At 39.3% G+C, this 22,670-nt stretch overlaps 1 protein-coding gene across 7 annotated transcripts in view; it reads left to right on the top strand.

Annotated features, from left to right (window-relative positions):
- PRDM5 (PR/SET domain 5) overlaps positions 1-21,673 on the top strand; it is a 74,695-nt gene extending 53,022 nt beyond the window's left edge. For 4 of the 7 annotated variants that reach the window (XM_069012581.1, XM_069012579.1, XM_069012578.1 and 1 more), the window contains 2 exons: positions 1,639-1,743; positions 6,437-7,015. In XM_069012581.1, coding sequence (XP_068868682.1) covers positions 1,639-1,743; positions 6,437-6,601 — 270 coding nt within the window. In that variant the 3' untranslated portion in view covers positions 6,602-7,015. Of the gene's footprint in view, positions 1-1,638; positions 1,744-6,436; positions 7,016-8,963; positions 9,101-9,989; positions 10,072-10,611; positions 10,754-20,109; positions 20,504-21,617 lie in introns of those variants that run through there. The other 3 variants (XR_011150425.1, XR_011150424.1, XM_069012582.1) reach the window with 3 other exon arrangements.
- The last annotated feature ends 997 nt before the right edge of the window (positions 21,674-22,670 follow it).

Genomic DNA, 22,670 nt, shown 5'->3' with positions numbered 1-22,670 from the left:
GGACAACTCGCAGAAATGTGGTTTGTGTTAACCACAATGCAAAACCAATTAAGGGCTTGTTGCAGAAACCTGCTTTTCTTATGGCTTATTCATACATTTGCCTTAAAAATGCAGACCCTACTCCACAAAGTCTTTAGTCAGGGCAGCAAAGCTCCCTTTGACATGAACTTTTTGGTCTAGATGATGATAATTTTTTTTTCACAGATTGGTTCAGATCTCTTTTAGGTAATTTGTTATGTTTTCCTGTCTACTGAAGAATCATGGAAATAACATTGCTTTTTCTAGGAAACTTGATTGGAGGAAACTCTGAAATGAAACAACCCTGTTTTCACCCCTGCTGAAGTGTCTGGACCTGGAAAGAGCTGCCCTAAAGAGAGAAACTGGGACATACCCAGGCACTAATTGATAGTGCACTGTTAGGTGTATGGTTAATGCTGGTGAACCCTGGCAGGATTCAGCAATATATGAAGACCTGATGCTTCCCACAGATTGAGAGAGTAGGAATTCAATAACCAGAGAGCCTATTCTCTTTGTTGCTTTGATGCCTGAGTTGTTCCATCTCACTTATCCTTGGATCCCACATCATCTCCCAGAAGAACTTGATTACTGCCTATTATTTGTTAATTCATAGATGTATCTTTTTTTTTTTTTGCCTACTGATTTATAGTCATTGCTCTCAATTTAATTTAGTAAAAAGTGTTTACTTTTCTTCAAATACCCTTCTTCAGAACTTAAGCAGTACAGAATTAGAGACCACAGAAAAAAGTAGAAGGAGAGTGAAAGAACTATAGTTGATTCAAAAATAAGGGTGCCTCTAGGACATGAAAATTTTAATGAGGCCATGTGCAGTGCCATAATGCTAGTTCTTACATTTAATTGATTTATTAATTGTTGATTTCTATACAGTTTTTTTGTAACTTTAGTGGAATCAAGAAGGAATTACACCTATACAAATTTCTCTATGAAGGAAGAATTTCAAAGAAAAAGTCTTTACATAAGTGGGTTTCCTTATGTATCTGTAATTATTTGTTTGAGGTCACTGAGATTGCAACTTTTTACCATCATGTGTTACATTAGCTGCTAACAAAAAGTTCTAATAAAAATGCAGATGGCTTGGTTGCCATCTGCACTTCTTTTGAAATTCTGCAATGAATATGTGATTAACCTTCTGTCACCACTTTTCAAAATAAGTTCTCCTGCTATCACTAGCTTTCCTTGTACCTCCTCTTCATCCCCTCACCTCTTCGCCTGCTTGGAAACCTCCAAACAAACCTGAAGTTTTTGTGGATAATCTTACTTGTCTGTATGCTTTAAGCATTTGTGGAGGATAAAGGAAAGTACATTGGAATTTTATGTTTCTGTACCTTTCACGTGACAAAAAGCAGACTCCCCAAATGGCTGGGTTTGAAAGACTGGGACAGATAATTAATTCATAAGTGGGTGCTGAAGTGGAAACTGTCAGGCCACAGCTTTCCCAGCTTTCACTTAATCATTTGAAAGTTGTTTTCTGTTGTTTTCACTGACTCTAATCCCTTGGAGAGAATATAAAACTTGCACCATCCAGCATGGAATTCCACTCCTTTAATGACCTGGGCTCTGTGTTGACTCACTTTCACTCACTGTTGTCATTCTATGCAGGAGAAACCGTACCAGTGCTCGGAGTGTAACAAGGCTTTCAGTCAGAAGCGAGGCCTGGACGAGCACATGAGGACCCACACCGGGGAGAAGCCATTCCAGTGTGATGTGAGTTCCTCTCCTCCTTTCCCTTTGTCTTCTCAACCTCAGTGCAGCAGCAGGATTTAATTGCAGGGGTATTGTGGCCTTGCACCTATTGGTTGTGGCATAGTTACACTTCACATGGGCTTGAATTGCCCAAGGAATGAAAGGCCGTTCAGGGAGTTTTATGTACCCTCTTTGCTTGCCAAGAGCCTTGCACACCCCTTCATTTTATGGTTTTGGATCCCATAAGAGTTGTTTTCACCATTAGTAATGCAATTTGGATGTTACCATTTACAAATTCGTGCTGGTTGGGTTCCTGTATGAATTGTATAACAGGTTAATAGTTGGAGATTAGCTTGTGTAGGAAAAAGGATTTCATTTATTACATGGAATCTGAATGCTTCTGATGTTGAATGACATGAATATGAATTCAGAATTGCCTGTTTCTTATGAAATCTGGTCTGATATTTTCAACATCTGCTCACAGCCTCTTCTTGTTGTTCAGTGAGGAAATCTGGGATGCTGTGCACGCTCGCAGCACTGAAATGCAGCGTATCCTGTGACAGTTCATAGATCACTGTCGGGTACCTTTTATGCAGCCTGCCCCCCTTGTATACAACATCTCTCAGCTTCTGGGAGGTAGGTGGGAAGGCTGAATGTGTAGAAACTGTTGGGGAATAATGTCTTTCAGAACTATCAAATGCCAAAATTGCTGCTGGAGGATTTAGAGAAAGGCATCAGAATGGGTGTAGAATTAGTGTAGGTGTTTTATTTTGTGATACTGACTCTTCATGAGGCAGTCACAAGGGGACTGCCAGCTCTCAGTTATATCCGAGATAGCTCAGTCTGAGCAGCTGTAAATTCGCTCAGAACTTTATATACTTAGATGCAAAATTAGAATAACAGCTTGGCAGGAAAGTTTCAAGGGTCTGTTAACTGTTCTGGTTTTTAATGAATGATCTGATGTCATTTCATTGAGAATAAAATATATTAATTTCACGAAAAAGTTCAGCTGAGATATTTTGCTGATGTCTACAAGTTAGGAGATTTGCTGTATTCTTTTGGGATAATCTCAGCCTGGCTCTGGATAGTACCTTGAGGATTTCTCTAACTCCAAATCATTGTCAATAACTTTTTCAGCTTTCAGATCACTATACTGTTTATCAGCTCTTGGCCAGCTTGCAGGGTAAATGCAGTTTTTCCCACACTGTGGATCCAAGATTCACTGGTCTTGGATTCACAGTGTGCTTTTTGCAGACTGACTTGGTATGGTGGTTCTATTTTATCCTTTTTCCTTGCTTTAATTAAAAATAGGAGCTGTATGAAAACATACTTCCCTGTTTCAGCTTTTCCTTCAGTTTTCCTCATGAACTAAATAGAGCTGTACTTTCCCAAACCATAGCATTTCTAGCAACAGCTATAGTCTGTGTCTAGTCCTAGTCCTTCTCTGAGAATTTTTGGTTGCCTTCGGTTACTGGAGTTATTTTTTTGTAATTCAAGTTTCTGCCTTGTTTCACCAAAATTACTCTTCAGAAGGAGCCTTCTGCTGGCTGCACACTGCAGAGACTGCTGACCTTTTGGGGTTTGGACATAAGAGCAGTCGCCTCCACTGTTCATTCCTGCACTCCTCAGTCAGCCAGGTGCCCACTGGGCTCTGTTGCTTAACAAACACTTGGAGAGAGTTAAAACTGATGTTTTCAATTGTTACTCCTTATTTCACCTGGGCTCCTGTTCTGTGCATGCTGGGGACACAGTAAATGTCACCTGGAGCAGACCATTCCTCCAGAGCTCTCTTGCACATTGCATGATTCCAGATGTTTTAGCAGAAGTTACAGGAAAACCAGTAGTGGACAATTACAGAAAAATGTCCCTATGGGGGACGTTTATTATGGGCTACCCGATATGAAATTTCCTTTTTACACTCAAATATTTTCACCTACAGTTTTTTATTCTGCTCAAGATAGCTGTAGGTGTTCTCATTGTTTTTCTTATAATGACTTGAGTGATAATTTATGGCAACAACTTCCAGAAGTTCTTACCTCTGGAGTACCACATATCAATTCTTTTAGTTTGTATTTTTGCTTTAAATAGATGATTTTTTTTTTTTTTCCCAGAATCAGAAATAAAAGTCATGTCTTCTCTTCCTGTCTCTCTCTCAGGCACATGGAGCAGTCATTACAGTGCAGGATTGAGTTATATGTGAAACTAATCCTTGTATTCTGTTTGAGGAAGGCGCTACAGTTTATTTATGTGTCTATTCCTGTGTCTTACCAGTCAGAAAAAGCATTTTCAGACCTTAATGTCTCAAAGCTCTCACATCCCACAGATAATAGTGGAAATTGAATATTACTGTTTTAAGATGGCAATTCTAGTACATGTCATCTAGGAAAGTGAAAATAACTGAAATGTGGAAATAGAAATGCAATTTTTCACAGTAAATTAGATATCTATCTGTCCTCTCCAGACTGGCCTGTTTTTTCCTGGAAGGCCAATTGAACTTCAGTTTCTCAGAGACAATAGATTATTTTTGAGGGCCAGAAGGGTCAAGTACTGCCTGTCCTGGTTTCTTTCCAGTACAGTATTTCCTTCCACTCTGCCTCTGGTTGACCTTACACTTACTTTCAAATGTCAGTCTTTCCCATCCTCCCTACTTGACCAAAACTTTGATCATTTTGAAGAGATTGATTAGAGCACAAGTGCACATCAGCAAGAGTGGTTGTAAATCTATAAAATACCAGTCTTGCTTACAAAATTGATACACGAAGCAAACTCTTGAAAAAAATACCCAAAACTTTCCTGCGTAAGCACTGCACAGGATGTGCTGTATCTTTAATAATCTTGTGTGTTCCATGTTCCTTTTGAAGAAGGAAGGTAGCACCACATGCTAGAGCCTTGGAGGAACAGAAGGACACATTCTATTAGTTAATGAGCAGTATAAATGAAAAAGTGTACTTTGAGGCTGTGTTATAAGCTGTTTATTTTGGGAAGTGAAGAGGTGTGTGTAAGATACACAGAACACACACACATCTTGTATGTGTGTATATCCCTGACTGGCTTCCTGGCTCTCAAGAAACATGGAGTATTTACAAGTGTGTGACACTTCCAGCACGCTGGGATATGTGGCTGTGATTAGATAAATGTTATGGGTTCCCTTTATGTGCTCTGTGGAGGAGAAACAGAAACTGGTGTTTGGCAAAAGCAGTGCTAAGAGCTGACCCATGGGTGCTGTAATTGAGGTTCACTGTCAGTAACAAAAGGGGGGCTGTTGCTTGGGTCTCAAAGAGGTGATTATTCAGTGAGGGAAAAGCTGGAGAGCTGCAGTTGCTGTATGAAGGTCCTCAGCATTACATCATGTCATAAAGTTAAAAATGTTCTATTGCAACAGCACACACAGTGTGGGGAGAAATTATTTTGGGTACAAAACTTGCCTCTGGCCATTGCCATTTTATGGTCGTTATATGGTTTTGCCTTAATTGGCATAAAGTACATATGCTGGAGGTCAAGATGATCTCCTTGGATAGTCAGCTCTTGTTGTCATGGTTTCGAAAGGAATCAGTCATCATTCAGCATTTGCAGTAGTTCGATGCCAATACAAATTAAAAGCTTCGTTTTTCTAAAGAGGGATTGTCCTGGGTTCCTTGAGTTTTTTTCTGCATGAAAGAGATACTGTCTGGAATGAACATGGAATTTTAAGAGTGCAAGCCTGTGGATGTTCATTCTTGTTTAATTATATGACTCCTGCCTATTTCATTTGTAAAATCAGCAGCTGCTTCCTTTACTTACTTTCTTCATTTCCTTGTGAAATTTGTTACAGTATTTCCTTGCATGCTAGGTGAACGTGACAATAAAACTGCACAGTTTCTGTTGAGTTGGTGTCTTGCCTTAACTTTTAATTCTAACTTTTCTTTGCTGAGCTTGTTCTTAACCATTCACCTTTCTCATTTTAACTTCAGTACAGGGATTTTTATAAAGCAATGGCTTTAGCATGGCAGAGTCCCTCATGCCTCTGTCCATTTATTCAAATGGAAGAATGAACTGGACTGCTTGGAGTACAGTGGAGGAAGGAAAGCAGCACACCAGATAATAAAGCAAAGGAATTACACCTTCATTTGCCAGATGTCTTCCATTTTCTTGGCCAGGCAGAGAAAGACTGGAACAATGAGGTTTCCTTTATACTTATAATTAACTTTTCTTGCATGTATTCATGCATTCTTGCATTCTGTCAGAACCTCTTTATTCTCACTCCTCCCTCCTTGTAACTGAGCAATTGGAACTCATTCTTTTGGAACCTGCATCTGTCATTCTGGAGGTCAGGAAAAAAATAGTTCATTTGAACTGATGGATGCTCGTGATGTTTTGTCATAATTTTTGCTGCATCCCAGATAGAACATAGCTTTAAAAAAACCTGAACAAACCAACACAACATTACCAGGACACCTCAAGGGGTTGGTGTTTTGAAGATTGGGTCTTTTTTAGATGGACAGCATCCTTGTGCCTGTGGTGCCATTGCTAATGTACAACATTAAAAGAGACCAGACCAGAGTAAAAATCTGTCAGGTGCTCTCTGATAGAAGGAGTTACTCTTCCAAAGACCAGCTCATTTATTAAGTACTGCAGGTACGTGTGGCTGTGGCCTCAGTGTTGTAGCATAAGGAGTGCTGTACATGCTTAAAATTCCAGTACTTCATTTGTCTTTGTCTTGTCCTCACTGCCTCAGGTTTGCGATCTGTCCTTCAGCCTGAAGAAGATGCTGATCCGACACAAGCTGACTCACAACCCCAACCGCCCCATGGCAGAGTGCCAGCTGTGCCACAAGAAGTTTACAAGAAATGACTACCTCAAAGTGCACATGGAAAATGTCCATGGAGAAACTGACAGCTAAATACGGCCTCTGTGAGAAGAGTAGATCCAAAGTGGTGCATTTGTATGTGTACAAACTCCAGACTTTCCACCTGGCCAGTAAGCACAGTCAGGAGAAACAACTGTAATGCCTACACATGTTACTTTTCCCACTTCTGTTGAAAATATGCTAGTAGGAAAAAAAAAAACCAAAGACATTCACCTAGTTTAAAACAGCTTGAAAATAAAAATTGGAAGATACAACAACTTCAGAAAAATTGTATCCTCATTTAAAAGAAAAGCTTTTAAGCAAACTTGTCTTTGTTAATTACATTTTTAGAAACTTAGATATTAGTAGCAGTGCCTGGAAATCCTGGACACTTGCAACTGAACTCTTGGCTGTCTGCAACTGTATTTCTGTATCTAATCTACAAGGCTTCATTAAAATTATTTAAGTTGAAACCACACAGAATTTGTCATTGTAATTGACTGCTGATTGTATCCAGGCTTGTTTTATTTATATCATAATTCTGCATTCTGTTGTAACACAATATTGTCTCATTTTATTTGCAGCTTTCTCATTACTGTATGAAACTCATTAAGTTGAATTGGTTCTTGAGATGCCAAAACGTGTGGGTAGAGAACTGTGGAAATCTATCAGCGTTCAGTATTCCTGTATGAGACTGGGGAGGATTTATTTCTTCTGGTTACATGAAACAAGACTGAAGCGAAAATTTTGAGCAATTTAGTTTTAAGTGCTCTGTTCATACCCGTCACTGTGGCTGGCAAGGCAAGTGGAAAGACATCTGAACAGAGTGGCTTGAGCTGCAGCTAGAGTCGTTGAGTTTACCTGTATGTGATTTCCTGGTGAATAGCTGATTCCCACAGTGTTTCTTCCTGCTGAATCAGACATCCTGGATTTCTTCATCCCACTTAACTACCTTTTTCTTTTTTTTCTTAATTCTGTTCATGGGCACTGGGAAAAATACTGCTTTAAAACCAAGTAACAATCAAATTCTTCTTGTTATCAGAGTGAGTTGTTTGCTGCAGAAGACTCTTCAAAAGAGTTCCCACAGGCCCTCTTGTACAGGCAGATAACCAAGAAATTCTTATCTACAAGGACAGTAAAACTGTAACTTCAGAGGGTGATTGCATGTGGAATTCCTGAGTTATCAGCAGTTAATATTAAGGCTCTGGCATTAGCAAACTGTTCAGATTCATTTTGGACCTGTCAGTGTTTTGCACAATGAACTGGGACATCTATATAGGGTTCCTGCAGATTTTGGAGAAGTGTAATTATGAATAATTCTCTTGTTTGTGACAACCTCCTATGTGTAAAAGCAGCCTATGCCTTCATGCCCTATTTGCTTCCTGAGAGGTAGGTGAAACTTGGAGACTTTGCCAGTTCCATTCCACAAATCATTTGTTCATTTAAATCAAGTATATTCTATATGTAAGAAAATGTCGTAGAAATAAACATTATCAAGTTGAGTAGACAATACTTCCTCTCCTTATTGTTAGAGATTTTGTTACAATTTATCAGAACAGTTTATTTCTAGGTCCAGAAAACTTTAATTTACAAATAGCTATTTTAAAAAGTGATATAATTTTAAGTGTTCAGTCAGCAAAAGCAACCAGTATCATGTACTAAGTTCTGTGATGGTTTTTTAGCTATATATTCTTAATTATCTCCAAGGAGAATTAGGTTGTTGAATTTTTTGACATGTCTAGGGTGGGTGACTTTGTTGTTGTTGTTTGCCTTTTTGACATTAGTGAAATCAGGAATTTAGTCATAGAAAAACCAAGATTACAAGTCTTTGTTTTTCAGCCTTTTATATTTTTCCTTCTTCCATTTGATCAGTACAAACTCAGGCACAAATAGCAGCAGAAGGAAAATAAAAGACCAGAAAAAAAACCCCAAAAAACCAAAACCCAAACACACAAACCTAAAGTGAAGGTTTTCTAAGGAGGTTTTGAGGGACAAGTCTGTTAAAATGCAAAGAAGAAAATCCTTTTGGGGAGAAAAAGAGGATAATTTAACATATTTATATGTTTTGCATAGGATTTTTGCCAGAAATCTGTACTGCAAAGTTGCAACATGTTTAGGGTTAATACCTGCTTTTGAGAAGAATACCTAGTTGGGAAAGTCAATAACTAGAGAGCAGAATGTCCCTTTTTTAAAAATTATTTCTAGGTAAACTACAGCATATAAAGATTAATCATGCCATATTTAATCAGTAGCAGCAGTTAAGCAGCTGAAGCTTTGATGTTGTTAGTGGTGTCAACAGAACAAGGGATTGACTGGATCAATGTGGGAATTCAGACCCTCCTGGGAAACACAAGAAGTAGGTGCGGGAGGTTGAGGCCCAGCTCCAGGTGAGCATCTCTTCCATCTTGTCCTCCAGGAACTTTCTCTTTGGGCTAAAGTGGCTTCAGACCTGAGCTCCTACAGAGCCAGCGCCTGGCTCACCAGCTCCAGGTGTTTCCACAGCAAGGACTGCCCTGTTCTTTCCGTGGGGGCCTGAATTTCTCCCAGTCAGAGGTAATATGTTTCACATTACTGGATTAATGACCTGTGTAATTGATTTTATATGCAAGGCAGACTTACCAGTATGCTACATATTTTTATTTGATCATAGCTTTCTTAAAGAAAAAATAGGCACAAACCAAAACAAACAGGAAAAAAAAGCAAACTAGCAAACACTTTTTCTTTGAGTAAAAATTTCCAGTGACAGTGTCCCACTTGGTATTACCTGGAAAAAATAGAGAATGTGCCCTTCACCTGATTTTGAGAAGTCAGAAATTGAAACCTGTTGCTCTAAAGGTAATTGTAATTTTTTTAGTGTTGTGTTTGTATGTTTGTCCATTAATCATCATGTATTAAAATACTGGCTTTTCTGTGGTAAGTTGTGCCTTGCAGAAGAACGTGAAAATCTAGAGATGTTCCTGAAACAATGTGTGGTCACTGCAGTTTTAGAAGGTTGTGATTTTTCCCCATGTTCTGTAATTTTCTGGAGATACCATTCCATTTGTTCTCCTAATTTTTCCATTACAGTTGTCCCCTCTGGGAGAGAGCTCCATCTCTGGTGTTAGGAACAGCAGCAGTCTCACTAGTTCCTTTAGCTTTTCGTTCTGATCAGCTGTGTGACCTAAAGGTGATAGAAATCATGAAGATGATAAATACCCATTCATTTTCAGTGTTAGAATTCTGATTTGTTTGTGTGACTGCGAAGGATTTCATGCTTTCTTTAATTTAAGCTATCAAGTCCTAAGTAGAAATCAGATAAAGGAGGGAATAGTGTAAGTTAATGTGTGCTGGGCATTTTATGTTGTTTTAGCTTGTACCTTTAATGCTCTGCATTTTTGCCATTAAGTATCAATGCTGTTATTCTTCCAAGACATCTGACTATGTATTTATTTTAATTTTTCAGTTTAAAAGGTAGCATAACAGTCCCTCTGAAGCATCAGTTTGAGTGGAGGAGCTCAGTGTGCTGCTGTCTGTGTGTGATCAGGGTACAGTAAAATGGTTTCAGTTACGCACTCATTGGGAAGTATTGGGATTCTTTTCACAGTGAGATTTGAAATCTGCTTATTTGGGTTTTTTAGACAAGTGTGAGCTCAGAATACAATAGCAGTTACAGCTGTAAAGCTGTGTTCTTGCACACACTTGAATTCTGGCAGCTGATTTTTGTCTCCTCTACGTTCTGTGGCACATAAGAAGATGGGGGAAATTTAAGTAATTTAAGTCACAGCTGAAAAGTTGTTACTGGTAAAGTTTCCTTGACCTGGAAAATTATTCATTGAACATTTCAACCTGGGATAGCCAGTCTTTTATTTAATAGTTATTGCCTATTTAGTCTATTTTATCTCCTGTCCCCTTCTCTTTGTAAGCTGTTACTGACTCTGTGCTATGCTGTGAGCAGGGGCAGACAGTGAACTGGCAAAGCTCAGTGTTTGCAAAGCGTTTGCTGCTCACTTTCCCTGAACCCTGTTTGTTATGCTCAAGTAGCATGTCTTGGAGTTTGCTAACATCAGCTGCCTCTCACTTTACAGCAGCAGTGGGATCAGAGCTGGGCATGATATCCAAGCTGTCATCACCCTCCGGTGACAAGGGAGACAAGGGGGAAACACCCGCCCGTGTCACAAGTGCAGGAGAGACTTGATGGTCCATTTGTCTCCATGGTCTCCAGCTGAGGTAGGCAGGAAAATATTCCTGGATCTCCATCACTGCACGTGTCCTGGGCCTGGCCACCTCAGAAAAATCTTGATAGTAAGATGGAGAAAGAAAAACGAAGCCACTTAGTGTTTGACTCCTGGCGTTACTGTGTGAGACCATGAGGTCTTTCTGTCGACTAAGCCAAGGGCACTTGGACTTGGGCATTATTATTCAGTTTAAGAAAGAGTATTAAGAGTTGCCACCTAAGGTTTTGAAATGGTGTGATCCCACAAGGCTTTCACAAAAAGGAATGCATGCATATGCATAAACTGTTATATAGGCCAGCTATATAAAAGACAGGCTAGAATGGAAAGGTGAGGTCACAGTTTCATAGGGCTCTGAAACCTGAGTCAGTGCGTGCTCCTAGAAATCAGTAGAGTCTTAACTAAATTTTGGAATTTGATTCCATTGTCTAGATTTTTGCTATCAGGATGTCCTGATAAGCAGAAACTTGGTTCTGTGCAAATACAACCAGAAAATGTCCCAGTTTAAATTTGGTATTTCTTTTGTTCAAAAAAAAATTAAGACCAACGAGACAAAACTGTAAAACCTTTTATGATTAAATTATGTTGGTTGTTTATAAATTTCCCATAAGCCATCTCACATCGCTAACAGATATGATCAGCTGTACTTCAAATATCATTGATCATGTATTCATACCTTTAGCTGTAAAACCCCTGAAGTAATGGAAGTGTCTCTGGGCATGTTTGTACAGCAGCAGCATCAGGCAGATGTAGCACATAGTGAACTGGGAGTAACTGGTTGTCGATTTTCTCATTCCATTTGTTGCATGGTGAAGCAGCCTGTTCTTGACTGAACAATAATTGAAGAGAGTTTGTTTTCATTTCTGTTTTTCTTTGAGAAGGGCATTCAGCAAAAAGGAACCAATAATAGAAGTTGTTTGGGGTTTGTGGTTTCAGGGGTTTTGTTGGTTATCCTCCTACAGGGAAAAAACTGTAAGCCCTTAAATCCACAAGTTCATTTCCAGTTTACCAGCTGTTCAAACAAAACTGTGAGGAGGTGCTACAACAGGTAACATTGCTGCTGGAGTAGAGACCTCCCCTGCAGCATTAGCCAGGTTAACTCTTTGGTACTAATACTGTGATCATTCTCTGTGTCATGTATCAGACTTTAAAATACTCTTTAACAACCTTGATCTGCCAAATTCAAGGTAGGTTATAAATCCACTGTTCAAGACAAGAAGCACTAAAGCTGTTTAACAAAATGACATCTTGTTCTAAATGTTTTAAACCATTCAAGTCCTTTTGTCTGGCATATTCTGACTTTTTAACATAGGGCAGTTATACTGTGATAAAACTCAGAAGGTTTGGTCTCTACATTAGCTTCTACATCTGTATGCAATTTGTTCAGTTTTGTAGTAGGTAAAGTGGGGATTGAATCTGCTAAGATGAAATAACAAAAGCCCTTCGGGCATGGAAGAAAAAATTTTTGATTACAGATCTCACTTTGTTTTCTTCCTTTATCACTTAGAACAAAAATTAAAAACTTAGAATAATAAAACCATGGTTGAAAATAACTATTGAATCATATTCAGTCTAAAAAATGCAGGAGGAGGATGAATTATTAAATTGGGAGTACACTAATCTTTACAAGATGCACACTTTTCCTGTGTTCATGGGAGTTTGCTGTTTCTAACCAGGGCTAATTGCTGCCTTTCCTTGTGGTATTAAGCACAGAGTAGCTTGTAGCTCAGTCTTGCCAGGTGACACTGACAGCTTATGCAGAGGGCATTTTCTACTGTTTGGCTTTTGCAGAAGGAGAAGGATATTGTATTACTGGGTTATTCTGGGCAGAGGGTGCCAAGGCCTGATCTTTCCCATTCATCCTTACAATTTGAACAGCCTCGAGCCATGTAAAGACACCTTCTTAAAATCTCTTCAATCTCTTGCTATATTTTTGTTTTCTAAACTCACTCTGTATTTCTGGGAGAAAATCCTGCAGTTTTGAGTAACCTGACCCAAAAGTCTTTCTCAAATGAGTGCAGTGGAAAGTTCCTTCTGCAGTGAGGGCAGTTGCTGGTAAGCCAAGCAGGTGAGGTTATCCTGTTCTAAACTATTTCCTCAGCCATGTCCAAAATACTTGTGTGGGATGACAGGGCTGGGCTTAGCTCTTCAGTGTGGAAAATGACTCTGAGGTCAGTTCTGTTGGAGCTGCAAATGAGGCCGGGTGTACTAAACCCTGCAAACCAAAGCTTCTGTAAATTCTTCTGCCCATGCCTCTACAGTGCAGCAAGGGATGGCTGGAAGCAGTGATTCTTCTCCTTGCTTTGATAGTTTTGATCAGCCTAGCAACTGCAGTAAGGTCTGAATGTGGCCTTAGAATTCAGATGAGAATTGGAGTAGAAAATAGCTGTGAAATCAATGATTTGAACTTTGTTTGTTCTAAACATCACTCTGTAGAAAGCCACCACAAAATGGGACATCACTCAGCTGATCACTGGAGGGGTGGCAAAGGGGTTAAAAGTTAGCTGTTCTCAGTCAGAGGGATAAACTACTGATTGGTATGCAAGTTTAATGATTTCTTTTTAAACTTAATTAATAGCCCATCAGAAGAAAAGAAAAAGAAGAAGTTGGTTTTCTGTGGTATAAATTAGTGTATTTGCTTTGTACCAGAATGGTACCTTCCTGCTGTATATTGCAGTGGCACTATGGATTATTTACCCTTTCAACTGCAATTGTCTAATTTATTTTTTAATTGACAAGTCTTACAAAGAATCATCCTACTTAGAAATCGGGCTAACAGCTACCAGCCACATGATTGCTCAGTATGGATGGTGAACAAGGTTATATTTTCTGAGTTATATTAGATGTTACAAGGCAAGATTTTTCCAGAAATAGAAAATTAATAGTCAGTTTTGGAGCCCTTAGTTGTGGTTGTAAATTGTTACTCTTGAGCATAGTCTGATCATGTGTCAAGTTATTAGTCAGGTGAATAAATTTATTAAACCTAAGAAAGCCTAACATGTGTGTGTTCCCTAGCAGACTTATTTCATAGTTGCTGGTAACTTCCCGTGTGAATATAAAAGCCCAGTCAGCAGCCAATCCTGTAATTACAAATTTCCTATGATTAACTGTGCTGTTTCCTAAATTAGAGTCTGGCAGTGTCTGCTCAGGATATGGGCTACTGTCATGTTGTCCATGTTAGCCACAGTTCACCTCTCTGTCATAGAGGATAAACACTTAAATGTTTTGCTTCAAAAAGTATTTTCAGAAATATAAAAACAACTTCTGAATGTGCTTATTCTGAAAGAATCTGGAGCTGCATATTTGCTGTGCACTCAAAGTGGCAGTGGCATTTACCTTTGCTTTTTCTGAAAGCAGATTCTGGCTGGATAAACTGCTTTCACCATCTTTTTTTCTGCCTAGTGTTCCTCCTGCCATGTTTTGAGAAGACCCAGACATAAAAACCAATATTTTCTAGAAACCAAGCAAAATAGATCACAGATGAATCCTTGGGTCTGTGTTTCACTTCAGACTTACCTTAGGTGAATCCACAGCTGTTGTAGATTTTGGCAATACATTCTCCGAGAAAATGAAAAATGTTTTCTTGTTCTCATCTTGTACTTGCTTAACTTTGCTTTGGGAAGTTGATTTATACTCAAGTAAGAAGAAGAAATTATTACAGTAAATACATGTGCCAGAGTGTGGTTATGGAGTTCACTGTGTGTGCAGTAGGCTCAAGAAGCATATTTAAGTTAAAAAGTTTACATATGTAGCATGCATGCACATACACAGATCAAAACATGTACACAGTAGGGAAGAGTTGCTATGAATGTGAATTAGGTTTTTAATAATGACTGAACAAGGCAAATCATTTGGTCATTATAATTATCTGTGGAACCAAAGCCAGTTTAGGACAAATGAAGAGTTGCCTGAACCTGGTTAATAGGATTCATATTTTCACCATATGGCAAGGTTATGTTTTTAAGTAAAGGCAGTCAGGAGTCTAAATGCATTATGAATCCAGTTCCCCCTGTCAAATGGTCAGATTCTTCTTAAACCACAGAATGAAGACAAACCCAGCCACACATATTTCACAACACCACGCAAGGTTTTGAGGCTTCTTTTGATCAGCTGTCCTTACGTGTGTCTTCAGTTTACCTCTGTGTCTGCCCTCTTGTGGATTTTAAATGCATTAAATACTGTAGATTTATATTATCCAGGTTTTAAGACTACAGGTCTTTGTGATGATCTGGTGACAAATCTGATTTGCATTATCTAGAACAGAAAGGAGCGTCCGTGTTCTAGGATTCTTCTGCATTTCTTCTGAATGCTTTATTTGACTAAAAGAATTGTTCTGCCTACCTTCTGGTTTGGGAAGTTCTTTTGTTCTGTTTTTAAACCATATTTGTCAAGCATTTGTTTCCATTTCTCACCCCCTACTGTCACACAACTGCCCTTCAAACCCGACTGTCTCAGGGAACCATGAATTGAAAGATAATGACAAGGCGTATGAAATATCGCTGATGTATTCAAAGCTTTGGGAACTTTTCCTAAGGTCGTAAGATAGGCAGATCAGGGCCTTCTACAACAAAACACTTCACCAATCCCATCTATAATTTCTATCTAAAATATTGCTGTGTGTGCAACAGTAGTAAATTGCTTTAAAGCCAGAGGCCAGGGAACACTTCTGTGCTGAATGCATCCAGGAGGATTAGTGTGCGTCAGCCTGCAAGGTAGACTATAGTAAATCGTGCACAATGTTGTTAATGTTTTTAAGGCAATGCAGCTTTGAATTTTGCTAGAGAAAGAGGAGGAAGATGTGGGTGGTGGTCATGGTGTGCAACAGAGAAACTCAGCTAATGTAAAATGAATGACCTATCAGACAGTATTGTGTCAACACAAAATATTTTAGAGAGCCTCTTAGATTATATCTTATAAAAGATAACAGTAAAAGGACAAGGAAGGAGAAATGTGCACTACGAGGCCAAAGTCAGGAGTTGAAAAATAAGTGTGAAAAGTGAATTCTTGAGCAGAAATTGGAAATAGTTGCTGATTTCCTCTCACTGTCCAAGGTGCTGATGGCACCTGTGAGACAGAGACAAGCTCTGCACTACAAAAGTGGGGACCTGCCTTCTGAGACCAGTAAATCCCAGATCGAGGACAGATCTCTGAGGCAGGTTTTGTTCTGTTCTGCACAACAACATGGGATGAGGAGCTGTCAGAGCCTGTCCTACTGACAGTGCTGATACTGTGATAACCACAATGGAGTCATGGTTAGAGCCAGCACAGAAGCATGGTCAGCTGCATTTTGGCATGAATGTTCCCCTGTATTAACAGTATTCCTCTCTGCTTGCATTTGAATACTTTGCATGATGTTCCAGAATTTTTTTTTCCATTTAATTTTGAGAAAGTAGTAAAAATATTCAAAGTCTATGGAAATTCATTTCTGGATAGTTACTGAGCTTTAGCGTGTCATGTTGCTACCTCATGTAGACTTGGTTCCTAATCTCTGTAATTTTATTGGTTTTTCTGTGTTGATTTGATGTTGCAGTATTGCAGCAGAGGCTTTAGAGGTCACTTTGGTGGAGGTGGAGTGAAACAACAGATAGAAACAGAGAGAGATAAAGGCACTGAAGTAAATTTATGCCATTTCTTTGGCAGAGATCACATAGACCACAACTCCTGGGCCCAGGAAGATGCTGTTAATCATGCTGTGACATGTATTGAAATAAATTTCAATACTTGTGTTTGATACTATTATTACTTGGCTTTACTGACCATTTACATCTCTGGATGTAAGGCAGGGATTGTGGAAGGGCAAGCCTAATTCCTGTTTTAGTGTAATCGTGTTCATCACAGAATCCTCTGTAATGGACCTTGTGGCTCTGCGGAGATGGATTCTAAAAACAGGTGGATTCTGGAGGCTGAACATGAAGCTCTGAGAAAGGTGACAGCACAAGATGCAGACAAAAAGAATCCTGGTGGCTGTCAAGGATAGAATGGAAATAACATTTGTTTAATTGCTGCTTTTTAAAAGCACATTCATCTCTACGCATGAAAATGATTACAGCAATGTTAAATGGTATTTTGATAGTTAATCCTTTATTATAGTTACAACCGTAAGTTTGTGTGTTACTCAATACTGTCCTGCTGTTCTATGCTCTAGTAGGTGTATGGAATTATTTATTCCCTGCCTAGCACATACATGTGTGTATGTGTTTGCTAAGACTCCACGGAAACATTTAAATGCATGTTGGACTTCTGTGAAAGTCTATAGAGTGCACGTGTTTTTTAGAAAATAAGGCAGAGGCATTCAAATGCTTTGCTGAATAGGAAAGTAAGGATGTAAGAAATTGAAGGCTGTTTTTGGTGTCCTTGCTAAATAATAACTTGCTTTGTAAATATCTTGGGGGGTAAAGTGCTACTTATTCTGAATTAGTGAGAAAAACTTTTCCACATATTTTAATACTGACAAATTCCCTTATTCTGCCAACATGACATTCTCATTTTGCTGAAGAAAACGTAGCCTGTTGCTCTTTTTTGCATCTCAGCTTTCAGTTCTACTAAATCTTTCAGTCACTTCTCTTTACATCTCTATTTTCAGCACATTTAGGTAATCTGTAGGGTTTTAAGTTGTTTTAGCTTGGGTCCATTGTGAGACATTAATACAGCCTTGACAAGGTCCATGGTGTGGAACGTTTTGGTCTCTAACACCAGTAAGAACAGATGGGGGAGCAGAGCCGTGTCTGACGTAAGACACGCAAAAATGTGGATCTCGCCAATTAATCACTGCACACTGCTGACAAATAAGTGACAGTAATTGATGCAGCCCTTTGAGAGACAATCTGGAACTACTGCAGCCTGGGAAAGCTCATTCATTTCTTTTCCGTTCCTGAGTTAGTGGTGAATAACTGCCCTTCCTTAATTGCTGCCTGGCGTTGCTTTATAGGGTGACAGTGTCAGTGACAAGCCAGGAAGTCAGAGTCTAGTTGGAGCATTATCTGGCTAAGTCTTGTCTGCACTCTGCTTCTGCAACTATTGATGTTTTCTTTTCAGTGTATTGGCTGCCAAAGGCCTTATGCACATACACCTAAAGTTCATTTGAGTACTTAAAAGTATTCTGTTAGGTTGTCTGCCTGACAGTCTAATTATCAAAACGTTTTCATTATTTATGTTACGCTCCTACACTGGAGTGTCAGGATTTCTAAGATGCCCAGTAGATTCCAGCAGTAAAATCTGTGCACTCTGACTAGATCTGGTTTGCACTCCGTGCTTTGTTTTAGGTGAATTTATCTGGCTCAGAGTAAAGCCAGAAGGTCTTATGGCTGTAAGAAAATGTGTAACTGTTTTAACAGGCAGTATGCCAGACCAAGGCAACATATATTCAAACCACTGTCTGCTGCTAAGGCCCTACTTGCAGAGTATTCCTTTTCTTGACAGCAGGGCAGGAAGTCCCGGCTCAGTCCAGAATACCAGAACAAAGAGAGGTTTCTGCTGAATTTTCTCTCCAGTAGGCAGTGGCTGCTTCCATCACATTGAGCAAACTTTTCTTCCAGAACAACAATTGCCTGCCTTCGTTATTACTGGAGTGAGGCCAAAATATTTCACTTCGATGCAATAATATTGTTACAGCAAAAAGAGCTGCTGAGCAAAACCTGCTAGGACTGTCATATTTGTGGGTAGGGCCACCTCCCACCCAGTCGTGATTTAGATCTGCTGCCCTTTCCTTGTAGTTACCGGGCTGGCTAAGATAGTATTCACATCCCTGTTACTCCTGAATATGTCCTCTGACTGTTTCCTTGTCTTGCTTTCTCACCTCTCTACTGCTGCAGAAGAACGGGTGTCCCCATCTGAGAAAAGGAGGGGGTAAATTGCTCCCACTTTCTGGACCTGGGAGCTGGAGCACAAGGCAGTCAATTGGCCTATTTGCCAATAATCCAAATGTTTGGATCTTGCATTGAGTGGAACAAGAGCTGCAGAAATTTAGGGCCTCTGTGAACCAAGCTGGTTACATCTGATTTGCCCAAACCTCTGTAGTGATTCAGTGGCAGGACAGAATGGATATCTAAGTGTAGAAGTGAGGAGGGGAAAAGAGAAGAGCTGCTAATGGATCATGTGTTTCCTTTCACTAGAATCCCTTGCAGTGGCTCTGGCAATTTAGATCTGGCCAAGAACTGCACTTCCTCTGTGGCCACAAATGACAGATTTTTTTTCTTTCATTGGGCCATATTTGCTTTCTGAACACAGATTGCCTCTTTAGAGCCTGGGTTGTTTCCTCATAGCACTCTCGTTGCTCTGGTATTGCAGTGGTGTTGCTGGAATAACTGGTGAGAGTGTGCCAGCAGCAGACAGCAAGAATGTTCCTCTGCTCTAGCAGAAACAGTTAAAACGTGGGACTTTGCAGGGTGGGGTGTATAAACTTAGGGGAGGATATCTCAGAGTCTAGGAGTATGGTAAATAAGATGCAGAATGAACTCACACTTCCATCTAAGCTGAGGTGTTTTTTCATGTGAAATAGAGGAAAATGGAGGTCTAGCCGTTGCAGAAGTCCTGGCAAATGTCAGGAGCGTTTCCCTGGAAGATTTTTACCATTGTGTTCTTAATTCTTGGAGTAGATTAGGTATGATACATAATCTGTTTTCTTTCCCTCTTAGCTTTTTTCCCCTCTTTGCCTTTTCCCTTCAGGTTATTGTTGCTCTTACACATCACCTTCTCAACCCTTCCTTTCCTGGCCGTTTTTCTCTGGGTTTAGATCTCTCTCCAAGAAATCTGGAAAGATGCATTCATCTATTTGCAGAAGAACAAAAGTGCAAAATGAGTGGTGTATTCCCTGCTGATTTCACAACTTGAACCAATATTTTTCCATGTTTTTGCATCCTTTCTCCAGAGGCATCTGGCAGATCTTGATCCCTGCTCAAACTCTCACTGCAGTGGCTGTGCACTGCGGTGGATTTCTAGGATAAAATGTGACCTAGTAAAATGTAACTGCAAGTGGCAGAAGCAGGAATGGGTTTTTTGTTCTAACATAAGCAATGATGCAGCGTTCAAGATCCCTAGAAAAGTCGTGTTCTGGTATGTTTGACACAATCTGTAATGTATTTTTAACTTTAATGCAATGTAGCTGTTAGTATTACCTGCAGTAAGATATACCTATTTTACTGAACTGCTCAATTACTGAGTTTTTTAGTCACATTTTTCTAACATTTTCAGAACTGCATGAACAGAGGCAGCCAGCATTGTTAGGTTCATTCGGAAGAGCACTTGAGACTGGCTGCTTGTGATTATGTGTCCAAGCAGAAACTGGGAACATAGATACTGGAATACTTGGTTCCTTACTACATTTGTAGTTATCCAATATTTCAATATTTCCAGAAGAAGAAGCCAAATGAGACCCACAAGTATTGGTGAGAGAAGGAGGCGTTGTGTCGGATGAGAACGTGTCATATCCCTCTGGAATTGCTTCCCTGCTGCCCACTTTACCCAGTGAAGAGGAGCCCACTGTGTGGCCAATCTCTGTGGAGAATTTATTGAAGGTTAGTAAGGTTGTGGTTTCTTTTGAGTTGTTTTCTTAAAAAAAAAAAAAGAAAAATCTTAATTGCCTACTACAGATACTTTATTGATTCTGTCTTGAGGTGGATTTTCCCTAAAGCATCCTCAGTTTGAGTAAATGATGCTTTTCTGAGTGTCAGAGTTTGCATGTGAAGAGGGCATTGGGTGGATTTTGTGCATGTTTTTCTATTTGGAACTATTTTCTATTTGTATTAAACACTGTAATAAAAAAAAATTGTTTTGAAAACCTTGTTTTCAGCTTGGAGTAGTGTTTGGGTGTCACATGTGTTGTCAGCATTTTCTTGCCAGTTTGTACCTGAAACTGTGACTCCATGTAAAATGTGATTTTTTTTTTTCTTGATGTGATAATAGTTCATTAGTATGCTAAAAGATTATCATTTGGGAAAATGTATTTGCTGAGACATTTGTGAAATGAAGCTTCACTGTCTAATTGAAAATGTTACTCTAAGAATTACAGTTTTATTTGATGTGTACTCTGTGGTCATCTGCTTGTTCTCTCTCACAGCCTGGGATGCTCTTTCACTTTCTAGTGTAACTAGTTACTGATTCCTAACCAGTGAGCTTACAGTTTAGATAAAAAGTTAAGAAAAATGAAGGCAAATACTGTTTTCAGTTTGGGACTGAATAATGACGAAAGAAATAATGAATTGGCCTGGCCATGCTCTGAAGTCTGTGGCAAAGTTAGAATTTGAAACTCAGTTCTGAGTCAGCTGTTAGATCAGACTCCCTGACTGGGAAGAGTTTCAGCTGCACAAAATGGGGTTTTTCATATGGGATAGTTCGGATGTCACCTAACAAACCAAGTTCTCTTCTTGTTTTGCCATGAACAACTGAGATTTTCTCTTTTGCTGGCAGACTTCATTAAGTGTGTGGCTTTTTTAATCACCAGGCACTCACCCAAAATAGCCTACACGTTGTTGGAGTGTCCTTACTGGTAGGAAGCATGACCTGCTCTCTGATACTGGGCCATCCAAAAGAATGTAGTAAATTCTAATGTGATTGTAACTTAGCCAGCATTTACATAAAAGACAACAATAATCTTCTTGTTATGGAGATCATTAATGAAACATCAGCACTGGTCTGCAAATGTGCTACCATGTTGTGATCCAGCTGAAAAAACAGCCTTGTGTAACTTGAGTATGTTGCATAACACAGGAAGTGGAAAAACAAACTAAATTTCCAATGGTTGTTTACATTTTAGTTAGATCCCAATGAAATGTATACAGTGAGTAGCTTTTTGAGTAATTTAACTTCTGTATCCTCTGAAGGAATATCTGGGAGGCTGAATATATTCTTTCTCGCCTGTTCAGGGCTGGTATTTGTGGTTGCATTTCTCAGTGTGTTAATCTGATGTTAGAAATCCAAACAACACTGCACTCCAGGTAAGTCATGTGGCACCGTTTGTGTTTCTGAGTGGAGAAGGGGATGAGTGCTCTGCTCTGCGGCTTGAGGGTGATTGAAAATCCATCTTCCTTGTGCAGTCAGGCATGTAACTTGGAAATTTGCTTACCAGTTGGTATCTGGAAAGATAAAAGCAGTAAGTCACATCTTGTGATAGGCAAACTCATATTCCAGTCAATTCATGGGAACACAACCATTTACAGGACTTACTTGATATTTTTTATCAAACTATAGTTTCAGTGCCAGTACATTCAAGACAAACTCCTTTCTCTTCAGTGGTGTTCTTCAGTTTTTATGTCACTGTAGAAAGGCAAAAGTTGCAAAACTCAGCAAGATTTCAGGAGGATGTGGCCAGTCAGGAAAGTCTGCAGCTATTTCTTACAAGTTCTGCCATTTTCAAGTGCTAAATTTCCCTGAGGATTGTGAACGATCGGATCCAAGTCTGAAATGTTTGTTAACAGTTTTCAAAGTCCTCCTCTGCTCTTTTTAAACTGAGGTTTCTTTAGGAAGCTTATCTTGTTAAAAGGTTTTGAAGGTAAAAATTGAATTTAGAAAACTGAACTGCAAAATGAAACTGTCAGCTCTTGCTATGGATGGTGTGCAAACTAATGTATGCATGGAGTTCAGGAGACTTATGTTGACTTTTTATTAGCAGGAGATCTGTTTCTGTGACCCAGCAGAAGGGACACAGACATTGTGGACCCAAAAAAGATTGCTCAGCATCATCCAGCAGATTGATATTGCCCTACATGTGAATTATTGATAGATGGAACAGGCACACTCTGAATTGTACTTGGTGTTATTAGCTGAAGAGGAAGGGAGGGTGCTGTGCTGGCTTGTTTCAGTAAATAGTGTGGAGATGGAAACTTTAAATTTCTTACAAACTGAACAGAATTGCAGGGCACACAGTCATTATGGTTTCTTGTGTTATCATTAAAATTAATGGCCATATCATCTTCAGT

The sequence above is a fragment of the Aphelocoma coerulescens genome, chromosome 4 (genome assembly GCF_041296385.1).
Source record: "Aphelocoma coerulescens isolate FSJ_1873_10779 chromosome 4, UR_Acoe_1.0, whole genome shotgun sequence".
Lineage (NCBI taxonomy): Eukaryota > Metazoa > Chordata > Aves > Passeriformes > Corvidae > Aphelocoma > Aphelocoma coerulescens.
This window is presented reverse-complemented; position numbering and strand designations above follow the sequence as displayed.